General features: G+C 40.8%; 1 protein-coding gene across 8 annotated transcripts in view; it reads left to right on the top strand.

The window, feature by feature from the left end:
• The window catches only part of EML6 (EMAP like 6), a 282,005-nt gene that overhangs the window by 207,779 nt on the left and 50,596 nt on the right, over window positions 1-23,630 (top strand). For all 8 annotated transcript variants that reach the window (XR_002126189.1, XR_002126190.1, XM_019662103.1 and 5 more), the window contains 6 exons: window positions 308-460; window positions 780-911; window positions 8,249-8,337; window positions 13,040-13,216; window positions 20,164-20,365; window positions 20,451-20,577. Coding sequence is in view for 6 of the 8 variants with exons in the window: in XM_019662103.1 (XP_019517648.1) it covers window positions 308-460; window positions 780-911; window positions 8,249-8,337; window positions 13,040-13,216; window positions 20,164-20,365; window positions 20,451-20,577 (880 nt within the window). In the remaining 2 variants the exon portion in view is untranslated. The remainder of the gene's footprint in view (window positions 1-307; window positions 461-779; window positions 912-8,248; window positions 8,338-13,039; window positions 13,217-20,163; window positions 20,366-20,450; window positions 20,578-23,630) is intronic.

Raw genomic sequence — 23,630 nt, 5'->3', positions numbered from 1 at the left:
AATTTTATTACAGAGCTCCTTAAGTATCACCTCTTTTCTTGGAAGCAAAGACACTGGTTATATTAACTCTTTGAAACATCCCAGGTACTCAGATGCCAAGAAATGAATGGATACCCTCAAAGCAATTGAAAATGTATTATCAGCATTATGATCATTGTCCTTGGGTATGGAGAGAAGAGGTGTTTTAAGTTATAAAGCTTTAGTTCTTCTCACAGGTAGTGATGTGTATATGCAAATTGCCCCATGTCTTCACTTTGTTTGATAGTAAAGTACAGACACTAACAGTGTTCTTTGTGGACTCTTGTAGGTGGGAGATGCTGTGCCTTCTCCCCTGATGGGAAAGCCTTAGCAGTTGGCCTGAATGATGGGAGTTTCCTGGTCGTAAATGCTGACACTGTTGAAGACATGGTCTCCTTCCATCACAGAAAAGAAATGATCTCTGATATTAAATTTTCAAAAGGTAAAGATGACAGCAAAAAATATATATATTTTTTTAGCTGAGCCATCCTGCCACCTGTTGGCAGCTCAGTGGCAGCTCAGCTCGGGCCGGACTCAAACCACTGTTGCTCAGAGCTCAAACCGTTGAGTGAGCTCTTAACCAACTGAGCCACTCGGCTGGCCCTAGCAAAAACTTTTTTAAATGTATTGGGACAAAAAGGTACAAGAGAGGGCTATTTTCACCATCTCCTTGATCTTTACCTCATTTAAAAATGTTAAGTTTCTGAAAGTAAATTCCTATATAAAATGTTTTGATATTAACTGCACACTTTTCTTTATAGATACAGGAAAATACCTTGCTGTGGCATCCCATGATAACTTTGTGGATATTTACAATGTACTTACGAGCAAAAGGGTTGGCATCTGTAAAGGTGCTTCTAGCTATATTACACACGTTGACTGGGACTCTCGAGGTAAAGTATGTTGTGGCTTTTAAAACATAATATTGTTTTGAAAAAGTCATTGTCTATTCATATATGTTTCTAGAGAATGGCAATTGAGTTTTAGAGAAAAGCAGAGGGGGAGGGGACCCCGTAACAATATAAATGACTATAATCTTACAACCTAGAGGCAGCTGCTGTTAACATTTGGAGTATTTATTTCGATATTATTATTGTTGTTGTTGTTGTTAATTCAAGCCACTGAGCTTTAAGAAGGTCGGAGACATTCATATATGACCCCTTCTGTTACCCTAGCAAGCTACCACCTTCCCCTTTGAGCTCGGCATGCTGTGTCTCCTCCTTACTGCTGTCCCTTTTCTTACCAATGCTCCACCTCCTGGAGAACTGCCCAAGAAGCCTCAAGCAATTTTCATCCTCCAGCAGAGGTGGAAAGCTACATTCAGCTCACCTAAAGTTTCTCCGCTCTCCAAAACTCGCAGCCTACCCTCTGCCTCCTCCAAATCATGCCCACAAACACCTTGGGGATATGTCTATTTATTTAACAAATCTTGCTTCTGCCATGTGCAAAGTCTTAAGCCAGAAAATGTGGAAGAACCAGAAGTGAGACATGGTTCCTACTCTCCTCAGAGTTTATAATTTAGTGAGGGAGATGTCCTTGTGCCTGAATAATATAGGAGCACAAACTGGGTGAGGCACTGGAGTAACACATGGTGAGACACAGAGAAATTGGTGAGCGGGGGCTTGGAATGGGCAAGTCAGCATTAAGCACCCAGGGTGGAGCCTCAGTGCTATAGGGAAGATCACTTTTTTTTATTCTTAGTTTCAGGTGTACAAAACAACATACTGACTAGACATTTACACTCCTCACAAAGTGATAACCCCACCAAGTCTACTATCCATCTGACAGTGTATAGAGCTGTTGCAATACCATTGACTATATTCCCTATGCTGTACTTTACATCATGTGACTATATATTTTTTAAGTTACAGTTGACAATATTATTTTATATTAGTTTCAGGTGTACAGTGTAATGGTTATACATTTGTATGATTTAAGAAGAGATCCCCTGATAAGTCTAGTACCCATCTGACACTATACATAGTTGTTACAATATTATTGACTATAATTCCCCATACTGTACTGCACCTCCCCTGACTATTTTGTAACTATAGGGTAGGTCACTTTTGAATTCCATCCTGGGAAGTTGGCTGACACTGGAGGCAGGTATTTAAGTAACGGCAGGGCCCCAACTTTCAGAGAAGTTTACTGTGGTGGAAGAGCTCCCAGGGGAATCCATGGAGCCTTCACAAGGGAGTGACCTTTGAGATGAATCTTGGAGGATGAGCAGAAATTCACCAGATGGTAAAATTTAGGGTAAGCATTCTAGGCTCAGAAGGAACATGGTGTGCCAGGACGTGGAGGTCGGGAGAACAGGGGTGATTAAGAAATAGGGAGTAATAATGAGTGGCTGAGGTTCAAAGGGAGGGGAATGTGGTGAGACAGACAGAATGTAAAGGAACTTCGGTGTCATGTGCGGAAGTAGAGCACTGAACTTGACCCTATAGGCCTTAGGTAACTCTAAGGGACTGCGTGGGTATTCCCTACTGTCTTGGGGACAGTGAGAGAGCCTAGAGTTAGAAAGCCACTAAAATAAACCAGAAAGATGACGAGGGCCTCAACCAAAAAGAGGTTATTTCTGAGATGCCAGAATATTTTATTTCAAGTATTTCTTGAAGTGGCGGCCATAAAACTGACCCTTCTGCCAAGGCAGGTATTTGGTTGTAGTTGTACTCGCTGTACTGGAATTTGGACTTTATCTAAGCTTTACAACCTGCAAGCATTTTATACAGTGCAATAGAGAGGAAGAGAGCATGCCATTTATGGTAAGAGGTGCAAGTCCCAACAAGGGCAAAGGGGGATCAGATAAGTCCCTCTCACTTGCCTGTAGAGCCACGCCAGACACAGTGCCGAGGGCTTAGGCTGGCATCTATAGTCGGGCAGGACACCGGGGGCCGGAGTCATCTAGGAACCAGTGAGGTCAAGGAGGGTAGATGGAAGCAGCCACCGCTCAACCCCCTTCTTTAATATTCTCTGCTTTATTGGGGTTTTTTTTAAACAAACAAAATAAAACAGTGATTTCCCCCTATATATTCTCTGGCTAACAACCCTAGATATGCTTATGAGAAAGATTAAAACAGTCAAGGCCAGCCTTATGCATACATAGAATAGAGATAGAGCATGGTGAGTTTTATTCAAAATCTAACACACACACACATACTACCTGACATAATATGAGAAATCCCATGACAACAATGACCATTGGGGGATTAAAACCCATTTATTATTTACATATTAGAAGGGCCAAGAGCAAATGAGATGTAGGGAGAATAAGTTTCGATTGGGAAGATTTCTTTAAAATTACTTTTAATTGTGATAAAATAGATGTAACATGAAACTTACCATCTTAGCCATTTTTAAGTGTACAGTTCAGTGGCATTGAACACATTCACGTTATTGTGCAACCCTCACCACCATCCATCTCTAGAGCTCTTTTCATCTTGTAAAACTGAAACTCTCTACCCATTAAACAATAATTCCCCATTCCCCCAGTCCCTGGCAACCACCATTCTGCTTTATGTCTCTGTACATTTGGCTACTCTAGGTACTTCATATAAGTGGAATCATACAGTATCTGTCTTTTTTGTGACTGGCTTATTTCACTTAGCATAGTGTCCTCAAGGTTCATGTTGTACAGTGTCAGAATTTCCTTTCTTCTTAAGGCTGAATAATATTCCATTGTATGTATATACCACATTTTGTTTATTCTTCATCCATCAATGGATACTTGGGTTGTTTCCACCTTTTGGCTGTTGTGAATAATGCTGCTATGAACACAGTGTACAGTTCTTTTGAGTATATAGCCAGAAGTGAAATTTCTGGATCAAATGATAATTCCTTTTTTAATTTTTTAAGGAAACACCATAATGACTTTCACAGTGGCTACAGCATTTTACATTCCCACCAATAGTGCACAAAGGGTTCCAAATTCTCCACATCCTTGCCAACACTTGGTTATTTTTGGGGGGAGGGGTGGGTTGTTGTTTTGTTTTTTATAGCAGTCATCCTAATGGGTATGAGGTGGTATCTCATTGTAGTTTGATTTGCATTTTGAGAGGATTTTTTATTCTGTAAGTGTGTATGCTTTGTGTTGGCTATTAGGGATGCAAGGAGGAGTAAATCACAGATGGAAAGAATATGATCTTGGCCAAGATCAGTGGGTTGTGGCCATGGAGGGGCCTGGGTGAAAATCTGTATATAAGCCCTCAGTGGGAAGCCATCACTTTGTGGAGAGAGAGGGAAACCTCACCATTTCCATAATTCTGCCCAAAGCTAGCTAGCATCTGTGGTCCAGCTAGCACTCAGGATAATGACAAAAGCACTGGAGGCTGAAGTCGTTGAAAAGCCACCTCGCCTAAGTGGCCCCTTCAGTCAGATGAGAGGACCAGGCCAAATGGTTTCTGGGACTGAGATAAGAACAGAATACTCTTGATTTGGGGACGGAGTTATACCAAATACCATCTGGAGAATAAGAGCAAGTGTGCCTGTGAATCTTCCCTGGTTCATCTCCAGTTTCATTGCCATGAGATGTGTCATATTGATATTCTTATGTTCCTGATCTCTGAGTTCCACAATATGCCAGGCTGCCTCAAGACCAGCCTGGCTTTTTACAGCAGGGCCTCCAGGGTCTGCAAAGGGTAGAGGAAGAATTTAGGCGCAGGAATCTGTTTGACCTTGTCAAAAAGAGTGAATACATTTGCTGAGCCTGCTGGCTCATCAGGGGCGGGGAATGGCTTAGCCTTCACCCTCTGTAGCCTTTTGTGTCCATGGCAACCACAGGTCTTAGGAAAACCGAAAAGTGCACCCGTCCTTTACAGAAACAGTAGCTACCCCTGAATGAAAGCTCCTGCACAAAATGCTTGAGTAAGAAAAACATATGTGGAGAGGGAAAATGTGGAGGGATGTTTTCTGGTTGCTTTTAGCTCATTTCTTTTAGAAATAACAGGACTATAAGATCTTTTAACAATTAGCAGTTTGAGCCATAGTAAGACATCTCATTCCTATTTTCACTGTAAGTGGCCTGATACGTTTGGTACATTTAGTACCAATTTTAGAATTGTTCTAAGTAGTAAATTATATAGCTGGGATAATGTGTGTAAATATTTTGTGAACTATAAAGTTCTATGCACCTGTGACATGTGCGAGTTACTATACCTGCTTGGAAATGAGGACATCTGTCCCTTTCAATGTCCTTATTCTGTGTGAGTAGACATTTGTAGTGAATAAAAATGTGAGGATTCTGAAAGAATAGGGTTACTATTATTCCGGGGTGAGCTATACATGGACTATACAGACTTTTTCTCTGTTTCCACTCCTGTCCTCAAGCTATTTCAGTGGTTATATATTACACCAAAGCGGGCAATGGGGGGGGGGGAAGTGATGACCTAAATATTTCCTCTATGCTAAAAAAAAACCAGTCTAATAACAGCAGTAAAGAAAATTTGGGTGAAAAAACACACACCCGTAATTTCACCTTCCTAATACTAGAATAGTTGATGCTTTATTTTCTTTTTAAATTTTAATTTCACCTCCTTGGTTGCAAGGAATAGAAACCTACTCAATCCAACTTAAATTTAAAAATAATAATAAAGGAGGAGATTATTGGAAAGACATAAGGATACTTTCTAGAACCCAGTAACAGGAAGCAATGCCCCCTGAGGAACTAACTGGCTTTAGGAATGAACTGGAAAACGCCCAGAAACCAAGGAGGCAGTTCCTCTCCCCCTCCTTTCCTGCCCTGAAGTAGCTTGTTTCAATGTCCACTGCTGTTCTGGGCCTGGTGCTGCTTTTGGACCCTGTCTCCACTCAGGCAGGCTTTCCCTAATTCATTTGCTCATAGCCTATTCACTCTCTGTTGCCCTCAAATGCTACCCTTAGTCCCAAGGTGCACATCTAGTCCCAGCTAGGCACCCACTGATTCAGCCTCCCAGATAGCAGTTTCCCAGGGGAGAGAATTCCTGGCTCCTGTGGAGGGCAGTTCTCAAGGGAGGGACATGGCCTAGGTATGTCCACAGGTGTGTATGACTCTGTGAAGCACCTCTGGTGCTTGTCTCTTGTGTTTAGATTTTCTAACAGTTTTACAATCATAACGTACTTCACTGAGCTATTTTAACCATTTTGGATTTGTTTTTCTAAATAAAGTATGATCTTTGAAACTGTGGTATAAAGTGAGTTGTTAGGATTATCTGAGAATTACTATCCTTTGGATTCTGTTAGACTCATGGCCACAAATCTTCTAAAATTAGCCATATTCACAGAATGTTTTCATTGAATCCATTAATCCTTTTTCCACATCCTTTGTTATTTGCAATCACTCTTGAGAATTCTAAAAATATATTTCATGGATATATTTAGTTCAATTGAAAAAATATTGGTCACCCATTTTCTTATCATGCTAAATAACCAAAGCTAATTTAACTCCCCTTTTTCTCATTTGTGTAGTATGTTCAGCCATCAAGTCAGAAAAACGTGCCCATTTCAGAGAAAACATTTTCAAATTTTCTTGCTCTTCACAGCCAAGGCAAAAATCCTTCACCACCAGTTGTGAAATGAGAGAATCTTGTTTGTAATTAGTCACTTCAAAGCAGACCTGCAGTTCCTGAAGGTTAGCCAAGCTAGATTTCAGATGTAGGTGTTGCCCACAACCCTTAAAGAACATGATAAAAACCACAAAGCTCTTATTTTGGTATTATGTTTCCAAGAAGGGCATTCCAAGACTACTAGATGTAAATATTGGGTTGTCAGAAAACTCATGACAGGGCCAGCTGAGTGGCGCGTTGGTTAAGAGCTGGCTTGGGATGCCAGAGGGCCCTGGTTCGGATCCCACATCTGAGGGCCAGTGATACTGCCCTCCACAGCTAAGATGCTGAACAGCAGCTCAACCTGGAGCTCGGCTGCCGTGAGTCGCCGGCGACACAGCCTCTGCTGCAGTGGTTGCCATGGGTTACTGTGTGTAGCCAGCAGTCGCTGTGAGCAGCCATCCAGAAGCCAGAGACTGATCTGCCTCACCCAGGAAGAGCGCAATGATGGTGCCAACTTGGGCTAGTGAAGCAACGTCCTCCACAACTAGACTGAAGAACAACAACAAAAAAAAGGACAGCAACTTGTCTGTTCCCCTTCCCCCAATTCCCCAGTGCTGTTCCCCTCCCCCAATTCCCCAATAAAAAAATCTTAAAAAAAAAAAAAGTCATGACATATTTTTTCTATGTTTTTCATTACAAAAATGTGTCATGACTTTTCCTACAACCCAATAGTTATGGAAAAAAGAGAGGGGGGAATGTTATTATGTATACATACACTGAATTATTCGCAGATGAAATATTAGTGTATCAGATTTGCGGCAAAATAACCTGGAGTGAGGGAGTAAGGAGAAGTTCAGGAAACGGGGTTGGCCATGTGCCAACTGTCGATGCTGGCCTCTCGTGACATAGAGGTTCTTTATGCTATTTCTTACTTCCGTATGTGTTTGAAATTTTCCATAATTAAAACAAATGCTTTAAAAATACTGGAAAGTGTACCTTTTGAGTCATTTAAATTTCAAGCCTTAAAGGATTATTGACGTGGTAGAGGAGAAAGGAAATCTAATCTTTTTCAACATTAATCAAAATGAAACCAAGATTACAATTTTACGTCAGACTGAAAGACTATTTTTGCTCAACATTTTGTTTTGGGAAAGTCTTGTTTTTCTCTACAAATTTTCAAGTAGGATGGGGGAGGCGAGAGGGAAATGAGCATTTATAGTTTGTGTGTCGTTTTCCTGTTTCTAAACTTTCAAGGGCAAATTTAGAATTTAGACCTGAGTAAATGTGAGTACTTGCAATAGGGTTATCACTTCTGATGCCATAATTCTTGCCAAAGCAGTCTGCTTTTGCTACATTTCTGTGCTAGGTAGGAGGTAATGGGGGAAAAGAGCAAAAAATAGATTTTTGTCAAGCTTTGGAAAAATAGCTACTTTGAATGCAACAGAGTAAAGCATAGAAAGCTTGATTTTTCTATTCTTGAAGAATGGTCAAGGTCAGGTTTTATGAGGTTCATATTTTATCAAAAATTTATAGCTTTGGAGTTTGTATCGTGCCATGGAATAGCCTTTATGTGCACTTGTCGATAATTCACCATATAGTCAATTCACAGGAGTTGGAGTAAAATGAATCACAGTAGTTGCAGCCATGCTTATCACTTTATAATAAAAATATCCATGCAGAGTTTAATTGTCTCTATTTTATCATAACAGGGAAATTGTTGCAAGTTAATTCGGGTGCCAAAGAACAACTCTTCTTTGAAGCTCCAAGAGGCAAACGGCATATAATAAGACCTTCAGAGGTAACAGTCCCACCCAAAGTGTTAAAAAATATTATTTCATGGACATTTAGTAGGTGCATTTTAATAAAACTTATCAATTCTTATCCACTAATATGGGTTACATTTACTGTACCTTTAAGCTTGATCATTTCTTAAATCTGGTTGCCTAATCTGGTTTTGCTTTATCTGAGGATTTATGGATTTACTATACTACTGATACAGCAATGTGCAGTTGGCTTTCTGCTTAATTTTTCTGTGCCTGGTGACAATGATTAAGCTAACAATTTAGATGCTATATATATTTACCATTCAACATGTGGTTTTGTGCAAAGCTTGTTATGAACGTAAATTTTTGAAATATACTTTTTCAATGCTTACTATTTGTAATAATAAGCAATATCTTCTGTACCTCATTTATCAAACTGTTTTTTTCCATGTTTTCCTCATGTCCTTAGCCACATGCATAATTTTTTAATTGTTGAAATCAAAGGTTAGATAAGATTTTTGAACGCTCAGCTAAACAGTGCTTCCATATAATGATCCTGATGGCCAAAAGGTCATTGCCCGATTGAGCTCCAAGAATGTCCCCTTAGTCCCTGGAGACAGTATGACTCATATATTTGATTCCTTTGAGGAAAAGTGGGTAAGAGTATGCCGCTGATGGATAAGCATCTGCCTCTCTTTTCAGTGTACCAGTAATATAAACTATCCCAGTATTGTAAAGTAATCCCAGGGATATTTGTATATGTGAACATTCATAATGTTTTCATTGTTTCTAAAGGAAGTATATGTGCAGTACTTAAGGAACACAAGTTTTTGTAGATGATGGCATTGTATTAATGGAAATTGTTTACTGATCGGTTGATCTCACTCCCCAATTCCAACTTATTTATCTATGATCAGTCCTCATTTTAACTTTTTAAAAATTTGTTGGGGGTAACATTGGTTAATAACATCATATAAGTTTCAGATGTACAACTTTATAACACATCATCTGTATGTTTCATTGTGTACTCACCACACAGAATCTAGTCCCCCTCTGCCACCATATATTTGACCCCTCTTTATCCTCTTCATCCTCCCCGTTTCCCTCTGGTAACCATCATACTGTTGTCTGTGTCTGTGAGTTTGTTTTGTTGGTTCATTTGTTGCTTCTAGTTTTATATCACACATATGAGTGAAATCATACGGTTCTTGCCCTTTTCCGCCTGACATGTCATTTAGCACAACATCCTCAAGATTCATCCATGTTGTCGCATATGGAGAAACATTTATAGCCATGAATAAGGATCTTTTTAATGGTGTCATTCATTCACTGAACATCTGTTGAACGTGCTGGATGGACACTTCCTATGCCAATATTTTCATTTTCACAACAGCTTTGTGTGATAGTTGTCAATCTCATTTTACACACAGGGAAATAAAGATTCCAAGAGAGTAAGAGGAACCATGGAGCTGTGATCCCAACCTAGAGGGGTCTCTGTGTGACTCTACCTCAATTTCTAAGCATCATTTTACGTCTAAGGATCATTCTACATCACCTCACCTGTATTTTCCCATCCTGTTTTAATGACCCAAAATAAATACACTAAAATAAAGTGCAATTCAACCAAATGATGAAGGGAGGGGGATGAAGCCAATTTGAGACAGATGAGCAATTATTATGTAAAAGGATACACATAAGAGGGAAATTCATGTTATGAGGCTTCCTGAAATTCCAGGCTCTGGCTCCGAAGAGTAAATTGTCACTTTGTGATGCACATTCATTTTTCCAGAGGTTGATCTTTGGTGCTGTTGGCAGGGGAGGCCCTCCAGCTGATGTTTTCTTGGCCAAGCCTCCCTGGGTATGCCACTCCTAAGAGCACCAAGGAGGTTGCTCATGGTTTCCATCACCAATGTTGTCAGGCCTTTTAATTGAGTATGAAGGATTTCGAAAATCTCCTTTTTAAATTTTTTTTTTTTAAGATTTTATTGGGGAATTGGGGGAGGGGAACAGCACTGGGGAATCGGGGGAAGGGGAACAGACAAGTTGCTGTCCTTTTGTTGTTCAGTCTAGTTGTGGAGGATGTTGCTTCACTGGCTCATGTTGGTGTTATCATTGCGCTCTTCCCCGGGTGAGGGAGCTTGGTTGCTGCCCTCTGGATGGCTGCTCACAGTGGCTTTTGGCAGCTCACACCAGCTGCCGGCTGCTTACGCTGGCTTCCGGCCTCTCACGGTAGCTTATGGCAACCCACTGCAGCTTCACTGCAGCCTATGCCATCACGGTGACTCATGGCAGCCCAGCTCCAGGTTGAGCTGTTGCTCACCATCTTAGCTGTAGAGGGCAGTGTCACTGGCCCTCATATGGGATTCAAACCAGGGTCCTGCTGCTTAAAGCCGGCATCCCAAGCCAGCTCTTAACCAACGTGCCAATGTGCCACTCGGCCAGCCCAACTTTTTTTTTTTAAGAAACAGGTGCAGTGAAATTACACAAAGCTTACCCTGAAAATTGTTAAATATGACAAATATTAAAATATCCATTTAAATCCATCTGATTTAACTGCAGCACGGTGCAGTTAAAGCAGCTCTATGCTAGGAGGCCAACCCTCTGGACCTCAAGTTCCCCTCTGCTTGCTAAGTGTGCAGTGACTTACGTGACTCACCTCTCTCTGGGCTTCCAGAGTTGCTTCTTCTGGGAAATGGTGATCTAGAAAATAATGACATATCTGCCTGAGGCAAGGGGCTAAGGAAGAGGCCCCCTGAGGAGTCTCCTTCCATCTAAGTTCCAGAGGTCGTGTTTTTTTTTAACGATATACCCCTTTTGAGTTTTGTGGGCTAGAGGGATCATTTTTAATGTTCAATTTTAAATGCGATTTCTATAGCTCCCAACAAATTAGACATTTGCTTCCCCTAAGAGCATGGTGTCCAGCTCTAAGGGTGTTCTGTTGGAGTGAATGCATGATGAGCAATACCAGCTCACCCCCATTTCCTGTCCAGATAATGAGTCCAGGAAAGGTGCCACCCAGGGTGGTGGTGGTAGAGATGAGGAGGGAGGTCTCAGAAATAGGAACCTGGAAGGGAGCCAGTGGCCAGAAAGCCTGCTTCCAGCCAGCAGGGATGGGTCCCTGCTTCTCTTCCCACGAAGGCCAGTTTAGGATGTCATAAGAGTTGAGGAAACTCCACTACCCCTCAGGAAACTGAGGTACGTGAGGGGGTACCACCTCAAGCCCCTCAGCCGGTGGCACCTCAAGTCCCCAGGCCTGCACAGTTTTTGGTTGCAGTTCTGCATGTGTCCAGAAGAAACATACAATGTTAAATGAGGAGAAAGCGGGATGAATAAAATATGAATAACACCTCTCCTCATGACTAAAATCCTGGCTGCATCTTTATCTTGTCATTTCTCTTCTAAACAGTGAGAGCAAGCAGAAAACAACAGAATTGGAGGTGAGGTGCGTTAAAAGAGGGCAAAGCAGTTTTCAAAACCAAAGGGAGAGCTCTGGCTTGTAATTTTAGCTACAATTCTCTAATGATTTCTATACTCTTTTAAACAGTGCTTTAAAGTGCCTATCTATAAAAAAATTATAATGTCAAGATGTACTAGCAGATCTCAAAAGAGTAAATGAGATGAAATCCTCCAGGAAGTTTAATGCACAGTGTTGTTGTTATTGTTTATTGTTGTTTTATTTTAAAAGGGAAGAAAAACCTTGGTTTTATCAGGATTTAACCTATGTGAATTGTGAATTTTCTGTCCATGAATTTTAGACAAAACAGTTTTAAAGGATAAAATGTATACTCATGACAATACCATATGAACAGCTCTTCAGAGTTTTAAAATAGTCTATCTAGAGCAGCGGTTCTCAACCTTCCTAATGCCATGACCCCTTAATACAGTTTCTCATGTTGTGGTGACCCCCAACCATAAAATTATTTTCGTTGCCACTCTATAACTGTAATTTTGCTACTGTTATGAATCGTCATGTAAGTATCTTTTTGTTTTCCGATGGTCTTAGGCAACCCCTGTGAAAGGGTCATTCGACCCCCAAAGGGGTCGTGACCCACAAGTTGAGAACCGCTGCTCTAGAGCATAAAGGATATTAAGCTAGCTGCAGAATCTTATTACTCTTTCCTCCAAAGAAGCAGTCCTTAAAAAAAAAAAAAAGTTATGTCTTGGAACTTTCAAAAATAGTTTGCTAAGTGATCAGCTCCATTGATCAATCTAGCTCAGTGGTTTCCATTGGGAATTTTGCTCCCTCCTCCGGGGACATTTAATGATGCCTGGGACCAGCTTGGGGAGGGGTTGCAGCTGGCATCCGGTGAGTGAAGAACAAGGATGCTGCTGAACATACTACCATGCATAGGCCAGCCCCTGACACCAAAGCCTAACGTGTCAATATTGTTGACATTGAAAAACCCTGCTCTAGCTTATGGCTTATGTAATGATAAATGGTATTCAGGTAAGAACTAAAAAACTTTATTATTGTCAGCTTCCAACAATTCCAAAATGTTCATCTTATCTAGAGAAGAATATATGGATATTTGACAGCAGTGCTGGTTCATTAAGATATTCCATATACCCCTTTAAAAATGCATCTTAGAACTTGTGCACCTCAGCACCCAACACAAAGGCCTGATGTTTGCAAAGTCATCATTTCAAACGACTCAGCCTCAAATTTTTTCATTTAAACAAAACAAAAAGATCTCTAGGTTGACAGAAATGAATGAATTTTCTTTCCTTCTTTTTAAGATTGAGAAGATTGAGTGGGACACATGGACCTGTGTCCTGGGGCCCACCTGTGAGGGGATCTGGCCAGCACACAGTGATGTGACCGATGTAAATGCTGCCAGTCTTACCAAAGACTGCTCCCTCTTAGCCACTGGGGACGATTTTGGTTTTGTCAAGCTTTTTTCATATCCTGTCAAGGTAATAGTGCATGTTTCTTACATATACTTACCCAGTCTCATTAATAACCCAAAAATCTATCTGTTGTATCTAAGTGGATGTTTAAATATTGAAGGCATAAGGAATCAATAATGTTATTTTCAGTATCCTTGTTCTTTATGCTATATAAAAACCTTCATGACATTATGTTTACTAATCTGAGTCAGATTCTGGTGGCATGGAATTCCTCATTGAAAGGCCTCAACATCTCACAAACTGCAGAGTAAGCGTTTTCTTTAGAATGCCTTGGACTGGTGTCTTTCAAATGTGTACTAGCATACTTCCTGAGATGAAGAACTTACTACCTCACAAAGCAGCCTGATTCATTTCTAAATAGCTCTAATTGTCAAAATGTTTTGCTGTATATTGAGCTGAAAATTTTGGTCTTCAGCTCAAGTTCTGCCTTCTGAATCATCCTTGAATAATTCTAGTCCTCTGACAGTCTGTATATAGGCAGATCATATTTGATTCCCTGAGGTCTCATTCCCTTGCCTAAACATTTTAGTTCCTTCAGCCGTTTTCCATGAGACATGGTTTTCAGTGGCCCCCTCCCTCTAAGCACACTTCATTTTATCAATTTCATTTTAAATGGTCTCATTTAGAACTGAAATCAGTGCTTCAGCTGTCATTTGACCAGCTCGAGGTCCAGCAGGACTCTTCTTGTTTGAATCTTATATTTGTTTTAAATCAGACTAAAATGGCATCAGCTCTTTTGGCGGCCACACTACACAATTGAATCATAGATGTCACTGCCAAAAAAATGTTCAGGTTATCCCCCATCTTGTACTCATACAATTGACTTTCTAAACTCTGAGTACAGAAATTTATAATTTTACCAAATAAGAGTTATCTTGTTTATTTTATCTCATTTTTCCAACCTGTCAACATCTTTTAAATACTTTATGAAAGTATTTACTTTCCCTTCCAACATCACGTCATCCTCTGATTTCACAAGTGTGAGTTCTACATCATGGAAAGAAAATAAAATTTAGACCAGAACAACCAAATACCACCACCAGGAGCCACCGTTCAATTTGACATTCTGCTTAATGCACACATTTAGTTAGAACTCTTCAGTCATTAACAGATGCTTACGTCTATCTGAGTATGCTGTCATGGTGCTCACATTTCCCTCTCTAGTCCAATAAGACATCATTAAAAACTTGGCATATATCTCACTAAAAGCCAGATTGATTGTGTCTCTGGTATTCCTAATCTCTCTTTTTAACAAACCAGTCAATAAAAGATATGGGGTTAGTTCACAGTGAACCCTGTTGCTGCCTACTAATCATCACTTTCTTTTCCACGTGCTTATCGACCTCCTGTGTAATAATTTACCCTAGAATTTTCCAGGGATTACATCAACTCACAAATCAATATTTGCCAGAGTCTGCTTGTTTTCCCTTTTGGATACAGGAACGTTTTTAAGTTTGAGGTCACATCTCGGGGTTTCTAAACTCCTTAGCTATCACTGACTTTCTTTCTGTGGTCACATTTGAAGGAACATGTGCTCAAGTACCTGAGCTCTGTTTCACCCTTTCTAGTTTGAAGAGCATTCTCTTTAATACAGGAGATGAGTAGATCTGCTTTCTGTTCATACTAAACCACCTGATCTAAGAAGTGTTCCTAACTTTTCTGTATTTTTCTTTTAGCCATATATATATATATATATATATATATATATATATATATATATATATATATATATATATATATATATATATATATATATATATATATATATATATATAATCTTTTTCATTTGTCTTAGTTTTTTACTTTAACATTCCTGAAATTATATTAAAGTTGTCTGTGCAAGACTTTTGTGTCTATCCTTGGCTATTTGCTCCTCCTTCTGTCATTTGTACATTGAAACCCTGAACTCACCAGCTCCTTCTGCAGCTACTTGGGTATCTTTAAATGCCTTCCTCTGTCTATATTTGTTAATACTGGGTTGCCGGAAAAGTCATGAGGCATTTTTGCAACAAAAAACAGAAAAAAAATACGTCATGACTTTTCCGACAACCCAATATTTGATCAGATAATAATGTTTGGTAGCCTTTTCTTAAATTCATTTCTGATTATGTCCAGTCTTCCCTTCACTATCTGACTTCAAAGGTACCTGATGGCCCTCTCCTAGTGATCCATCACTTTACTGTCACTGACCAGCTCTTCCTGTTTGATCATAATTCAGTTCTAGGTAGCAATTTTCCTTGCTACTTCTACATTTTTTGAATAAGGTTGCTAGCAGCACAAGTCAAGAAATCAGTGATCCCCTGGTATTAGTAGACTAAAGTTTGGCAGATATTCAGATAGCTGACAGCCCCATAATACCATTGTATCATGCCCCTGTGCTAGATTTATTGTTGGTCTTGGAAATTTATTATCCATATCCCCAGCCTGACCAGGTGTGCTGTCTAGAGCAGTAATGTCAAGCTGTGTTCATCAGACTCCCAGAGTTCCAGGAGGGTCCTCAGGGACTACCCCAGGAACAAAGTAGGGGCCAACTGGATGGGTTCTGAGGCCTCACCACTGCCTCAACTATAGTCACTCTGTGTTTTGTAGTTTTCTATATTGAACTTCTGTGTAAGATCTTTTTTCTAACACTATTACAAAAAAATTCAATCATAGAAGTGAGGTGAAAGAATGATACAGGGAACTCCTAGAGCCCCACCACCTAGAGTCTATAATTCAACATAAATTGTAGACATCAGGATACTTACCCCTAAATGATTCAACATGCATTTCATTACCTAGAATTCAACATTTGTTTATGGTGGGGTTTTTTAGGTATAATTTATATACAGTTGAAATGCAAAAGTGTTAAGGGTCCTTTTGATAAGCTTTGACCGACACACCTATATAATCCAAACACTTATCATGATATAAAACATTATCATAACCCCAGAAAATTTCCTCATGATCCTTGATTCCTTCTGGGTCAATCCCTACCCTTGTTCTACCCTCAGATGAAAAAAATAGTCCAATGTTTTTCACCATAAATTAGCTTTACCTGTTCCAGAATTTCATATAAATGGAATAACCTAGTAGGCACTGTTTTGTGTCTGGCTTCTTTCACTCAGACGATGTTTCTGAGATTTCTCCATGTTGTTGTGTGTTATAACAAACAGCCTGCTCCTTTTTGTAGCTGAGTGGAATTCCACTGTTTGCATATCACAGAGTTTGTTTATCCCCACGCCTATCCATGGACACATTTTTTTCCCCCAGTGTCTGATTATAAGAAGGCTGTGTGAACATTTATAGACAAATCTTTATGGGCATATATTTTCTTTCTCTTAAGTAAATATGCAGGAGTAGAATTTTTGTGTCATACGGGGAAATGTGTCTAACTTTTTAAGAAACTGCCAGACCTATTTCCATTTTATATTCCCACCAAAAACGTAATAGAGTTCCAGTTGCCAACATTCAGGGTTGTCAGAATGGTAAAATTTAACTGTTCTGGGGAGCAGATAGTATGAACTCATTGTGTTTGTAATTTACATTTCCCTGATGACTAATGATGCTGAACACTTTTCATTTGCTTCTTGGCCATTTGTGAAGTGTTTGTATACATCTTTTGTCTACTATTTTAAATTGGACTGTGTATCTTTCTATTCTTAAGTTCTACTATGTCAGATTTCATTGAGAAATAGTTTCATATTTAAAAGCATTTAAAAATCACTGACCAATATAAACTCCTTTGATAGTATCACTTCTCTCCCTCCTATTTTTTGTTTTGTTTTTTTAATCTGATTTTTCTGGCACACTTACCCTTCCAAATACATGGACCCGAGCTGATGAATATTTCCAGCTGTAGAGTTTCACTCCTCTAATGCTCTGGGTGTGTTGGACAAAGTTTACTACCTGTTATGGATTGAATGTGTCCCCATCAAAATTCATATGTTGAAGCTCTAACTCCCAATGTGACTGTATTTGGAGATAAGGCCTTTATGAAAATATTTAAGGCTAAATGAGGTCATAAGGGTGGGGCCCTGATCTGATAGGATTAGTGCCTTTGTAAGAAACACCAAAGAGCTCTCCCTTTCTCTCAGTGCATGCGCGCACGCGCGCGCGCGCGCACACACACACACACACACACACACACACACACACGAAAGGCCATGGGGCCCACAGTGAGAGGTGTGTCCATAAGCCAGGAAGAAAGCTCTCACCAGAAACCTAATTGGCTGGCACCTTGATCTTAGACTTCCTAGCCTGTAGAACTGTGAGAAATAAATTTCTGTTGTTTAAGCCTCCCAGTATGTCATATTTTGCTATGGAAGCCCAGCTGGACTGACAGAAGTCCCATTGCAGTATTCTAGCATTGAGCTCTATGTCATCAAGTCTTGGTGATACTTATGATATCTTAACAGCACACAGCTCTCTTTGTGTCCAAAATTCAAGTTCTGTTTGTCAGACTCTAAGATCGTGTCTTCCTTTTGGCCCTTTTCCTTCTCCCTTCGTATGAGTTACTATGCATCTCTTCCAAGCGTTTTTCTTTTCATGACCATCATGGACCCTTATATATATTCAGTTTTACAGTTTAAAATCTTTTCAATGAGGTCCTTAGTGCCCTGACAATCACATTGTCTCCAGCCTCCATGAGATAGACTCTCCTTTGCCAGAGCCCACCTCTTTTGCTAGTACCATAAGCCATGTGTGGGTCTGTCCTTTGACACCATTTGTATAGCTAGCCATTTGCTTCCCAGAGCCACCCTCCCCTTCCAAAGCTACGACCTTCCACTAGATGGGAGAGGTTAAAGTATCACCATGTTATTTACATTTTTAAAACCCATCCTTCAGTTCTTAAGCTTCCCTCTCAGAACATCAAAGACTCAAGAGAATGGTTCTTCAAAGAGGAACCTTGTACATAAAATTTTACACACAGAGAAACTGTATGTAAAACGTTGTGAATGTGGGGAGAGGGTATATAGCTTTCATCAGAGCCTCCGGAATTTCCTAAAAACAGATAACAACCAGCACTCTGGAGACTTTTTCCAGATTTTCCTTTTCTTTAGCACTCAGTGGAAGAGGAGAGTTGTGGTAGCGAGTCCTGATGGGTGTAAGAGAAATGCACCATTTAGCATGGTGGCCCAGAAAGGCAGCTCATCCAGCTGGCTGGGCTAGGTCTTCAGGAGGCTTTTCTCATAAGCCCTGAGAGAGCCACCAAACATCCCTGCCAGCCTCTTTTTGCTGGAGGAGCGGCTGGTTTCCTGGAACCTTCTAATAACTGTGAATTCTCTTCATCCTTCTGTGGAGCAGTGATCTTCCTATTCTGAGAATCTTGAATCACCCTTTGCTGGAACAATCTTGGCTTTGTTAAATAACTTCAGTGACTCAGAATTTTTCCCCTTTCACTCCTTTGCATCACTTTCTTTCCCTCTGCAAACACTACGATCACCGTAGGATCTTTTTACCCCAGAACCTTTCTTTGTGGATTTTTTCTTCCATCCTGTCTAGAAACCCTGTGTCCCCTCACATAAGTAAGAGTATAGAGATGGTTAGCTCAAGATCTTTTACTTTCCCCTCCTTTCAAGAAACCAGCTTGCGTTTTTAGCACCTATAATGGGTTGGTTCCTGCTTCCAGGAGGAAGACCAGCAGGACACATGGCTGCAGCCACTGTGACTGTCCTCTTTGTTTCCTTGCCTTCTGGACCTCACATGGTCACGCCGTGGGTTCCCTTGGAAATCCTTATTTGGCTCTGCCTATTTGCTTAGCAAACTAATGGCTCCAGAGGGTTGCCCGGAAATGCTACCTACCTGTTTGCTTCCGCCAGCTTTCTACACTCAGTACTCTGCTGAGGAGCGGGCAGTTCCACTCTGCTGTCAGGTAGGGGTCAGTGAAATGCAGACAGATCTCAACCAGGAGTATTTTAAAGTCATACACTCTCCTGCACCTGTCTCCTGCTGCATGTCTGTGCCAGGTCAGGCTCAGATTCCCCAGTGCGCCAGTCCAAACCCTCTGGAAGCCTCCTGTCAGTTACTGAATAAAGTTTTCATCTGGGACACTGACAGCTCTCTCATGACTTCAGAAAGTACACGTGGCTTCCCACATTGCTTAAGGTATTTCCTGGGAGTTGCTGAGAGGATGGAAAAACTCCCTCTAAATGGCTGCCACCAGAGCTGTTTTTGCCAGGCTGTGGCTCATGAGCCAGAAATGGAAGCTGGCTTCTGGTGCCAGTTTCAGCTCCCCACCACTTGTCAGGGCTGCCCCAGAGTGAGCTGCGGACTCATTTTACTCTCATCCTGCCCCATGTGGAGATAAATGTAGTGCGGCCTAAGCGCGCCACTCTGAAGAGTTTGCAGTAATTTGCTAATAAATTGGGTCCTGTATATTTGGCTGTGTTTGTTGAAAAGGAGCATATTTTGTTTCTAAATCAATTATTTGAGTGTTTCTAATGTTAGAAATTATTTCCAGTGTCCACGGCAGAAAATGTTTTGTATGCTGTAAACCTTACTGGAGGCCCCAGGTTTATAATAAGTCCCTTGCTGTTGGATCGTAGTGTGCCCTTTGGTACACAAACCACTGTGAGAAATGACTCGGAGGACATATCTGATCTCAAATGTCAGCCAGACTCACAATCAGGACTTTACACTAGAGACCTGTGCAGAATGCACATTTGATATCTGAGAGAGACAGAAACAAGCTTTTTATACTTCCCTACGCTCCCAGAAATAGGTTCTGTAGTCTAACATTTCATTCATTCCCTCACAAACTATTTACTGAGGATCTATGATGAGCCAGTTAATGTTTTAGAGGAAAAGAGACCTAGCCCCTGCCGTCATGGGGCTTACAGTCTAGAGAAATGTAGGGGAATTGGCACTTAAATGAGCTGTTTCTTTTGTACCGGGTAGAAGCCACTCTAGAGAATAACGTGGGTGAACAATGAGACACCAGATGGGGTAATTGCCAATTTCTGGCTTTACAGGGCCAGCACGCAAGATTCAAGAAGTATGTGGGGCACAGCGCACATGTCACCAACGTGAGATGGCTGCACAACGACTCTGTGCTGCTCACGGTAGGCGGCGCTGACACAGCCTTGATGATCTGGACGAGGGAGTTTGTGGGGACCCAGGAGAGCAAGCTGGTGGACAGCGAGGAGTCAGACACTGATGCAGAAGAGGATGGAGGTGAGCCCCAGCCGCGCCTGCTTCCACACCCCCTCCCGAGCCCCGCCAAACCAACTCAGTCCCCCATCTCTTTCTGTTGTTTGAGGCTATGACAGCGACGTTGCCAGAGAAAAGGCCATTGATTACACCACCAAGATCTATGCCGTGAGCATCAGGGAAATGGAGGGCACCAAACCACACCAGCAGATGAAAGAAGTTTCAATGGAAGAAAGGTATGATGTCGCCAGGTTTGTTTGCATCTGTGGTACCTGATGACAGGAAGCGCATTTAAACCAGTGTGCATTTTCTTTGTCCTCAAAGTTGCTACTTAAGCTAGTCCTTTACCTGTATGCACAGAGACTTAACCTGCACACAGGCTTCAGCTGGGGAGAGTTTCCCACAGGCTTCAATATATGGCAAAGCATGGGTTAGGCTTTGCCAAGGTTGTTTATGGAATATGACTTGAGTAGACATGAGATTTATTTGGACTAGGCTTCCCTTGCCCAGAGAGCATGTCGGGATAGACAGAAAGCTGTCCTGAATGTGATGGCTGACAGGAAAGCATGCTGACTAGAGAGGTAGGAGGGAGGGCAGGCTTCTAAAGTCACAAAGGAATATTTGTGGGTTGTGAAAAATAATCTTGCATTCTAACCAAAGTCGGTGTGTTACTCTGTATCACTTGGTGTACCATCTCTTACTGTGTCTTCTTCATCTGCCCAAATTTGTTCAGGTGTGTTTGGTGATTCTAGGCCTAACCAGTTTGAGGTTTTTGTCTTGGATGCTCTGTGTAGAAGGAAAGTTGCTGGTATTACTTTTAGGCCTTTTGGATGTGCTATTGTAAGTTATTACTGTAATTGACAAGAGAAATTGTCAAACGCTTTAACATTTGTAAAAAAAAACCCCTCATAATTACTACTATCAATTTACCATATTCATACTAGGGAGGATAAATAGTGAATAAAAACTCTAACATCTAAAGAGAACTTCATGGATCTCAAAGATGTTTAAGAATTCTCTGTGGGCTCTTCATATTGACATGGGTTCAGTGGTCACAGCTACCCTGGTCCCATGATTCATAATTGATGAGATTCAAGTTGTTTTTTGCATTCAGCATAGCTTTCTGCCTAATAACTATTGGGTTGTCGGAAAAGTCATGACACATTTTTGTAACGAAAAACATAGAAAAAATATGTCATGACTTTTTCTGACAACCCGATATTTAATAAAGTTGACCTATCGCCTTTTACTATTAGGTGGGATTTTAGATACAAAGAAAGAAATGTCATTTCCCCCTCCTGTTTCGGTTCAGTGCCAGATGTTAAAATAAGCTTGATAAATGGTGGGTATGCTATAAGCAAGAAGATTGAATCCAATGCAAAAAATCCTAGTTCACTCCTAGCATCTTTGTTAGATGTTACTATGAAGGCTCAGAGTTCTGTTTTGGTTAAAAAAAGTTATAGGGATTTTTCTGCAATAGTCTGTAAATTATAGTTTATTTTGCTTGTAACATGGTTTTCTAATGGCCTAAAAGAGGAAATAATTTTAAAGGACCTACTTTTCTAAGAATAAAGTAAAAAAGAACCATATGCATGAATAGGCCTCCCAGTTAAATCATCTCTAAAAACATTTGGCCTAAATTAAACATTTATTTGAAAAAAAAAAATGACTTGACCTTTCCAATTTCACATAACATTATGTAATGAGTTGACTTGGCTATTATTCCAAGGTTGTTTGTGGCTTATTTCTACAACCAGTGCTTCACAGCATGATGATGCTATGATTTAGACTGGCCACTAAGATGTAGAAATCTAAACAAATTCCTAATTCTAAACACTACAGCTGGTTTCTAACCTAAACTGTGGCTCATCTAAACCCATCTTGGTCCTGGTGTCTCTTTGGGCAGGTCTGTAAAAATTTCATACCTGTGCAATTTACAAACAGGTGGGTGAGGTGGAGGTAGAGAGGACCCTAAAAAGCATTTTCAATCTTAAAATCCAGAATTTTAAAGCTACCTTATCATCCTCAACATGCCAGATTAGGGACTTGTCATTCACAGCGTACACAGGATTGGTTGGTTTTTTTTTTTTTTTCAATACAAAAGAAAAAAATGCTTCATAGTATTCTGAGATGTAGGGGGAGTTATTTTAGTACTTTACTGGTATTTTAGAAAATAATTCACACCAGGGTGTAGTGAAGAAAACAATTTTAAGATAAATATAGGGTCCGGAGGAATAATCAAGCCTTTTCTATAGCTAGCAATGTCTTTGATAACTTAAGAGCCTTGACAGTCTCAGTTCCCACAGCGGGCTGTAACCAGAGAGCAGGATGCCAGCTGCACACAGCATTCTGGGAACAAAGCGGGACCACACCAGGAAGGGCTGAGCAGAGAAGGAGCAGTAAATGGTATCTGAATTAGCAGCCTTCATGGGTAAAATTCCTAATCAGAGCTGAGAACAAGTGGTCTCTACCACTCCTTGTCAGTGATTTTAGGGGAACTTGAACCTCAGAGATAGGACTGTAGACAGCTTCTGTACTGCAGAAGAGACAAATAGGTTCCAGGCAAGGCAGGGCCTTCAGAGAATTTGTGAGGAAGTAGGATGAAAAAGGAAAGGTGGGGCAGGGAGGACCCCTTACAATAAGTCAGGCAGACAGCTCACCTGAGTCCTCCCAAAGGGCACAAAATGGATTCCATGGACTCCAGTGTCCTGGGCATGAGAGAGAGAGAGACAGAAATGCCTGGGGATCAAACATCAGGATCGTGGGGTCAGACAGCACCCAGGTTCGTCCTGGGACTATTCAGGACACTAGTCCCCTTGACTACTTCAAACCCTGCTGATTCAATAGGCAGAGGCTCTCCTTGACCTTCCCTTTATTGTCCCTTCTTGTGTTTACCTGCCCATACCTGCCTGTCCCTAGGTGCCTTTTCTATACACCTGGCCGAGACATGCACCAATAAGATTAATGGGAGACAAATACTAGAGGACCACAAGAGATAGGAGCTTGGAACACCCACGCAGTGCAGGAAGCTGTTTTGCCTCTTGCCAATGTTTCAGGCAGCCCTACCTCTGGTTTAAATCCCTCTCCACCTTAGAAACTGTGAGATAAGAACAGCGTGTCTCATATAGAGAACAATGCCTTGAAGGCAGTTGCGCATTATGCATCAATCATTTTTTTTAAGCAACTGAAAATTCCTAATTCCTAAAATGTAAGACTGTCATAGATTATTTCAAATTCAACTTTATTAATTGTTTTTAAAATAACCGTAAGGCTTTAGATTGTACTTCTT

This window comes from Hipposideros armiger, unplaced genomic scaffold (assembly GCF_001890085.2).
Source record: "Hipposideros armiger isolate ML-2016 unplaced genomic scaffold, ASM189008v1 scaffold_366, whole genome shotgun sequence".
In the NCBI taxonomy this organism is placed as follows: Eukaryota; Metazoa; Chordata; class Mammalia; order Chiroptera; family Hipposideridae; genus Hipposideros; species Hipposideros armiger.
This window is presented reverse-complemented; position numbering and strand designations above follow the sequence as displayed.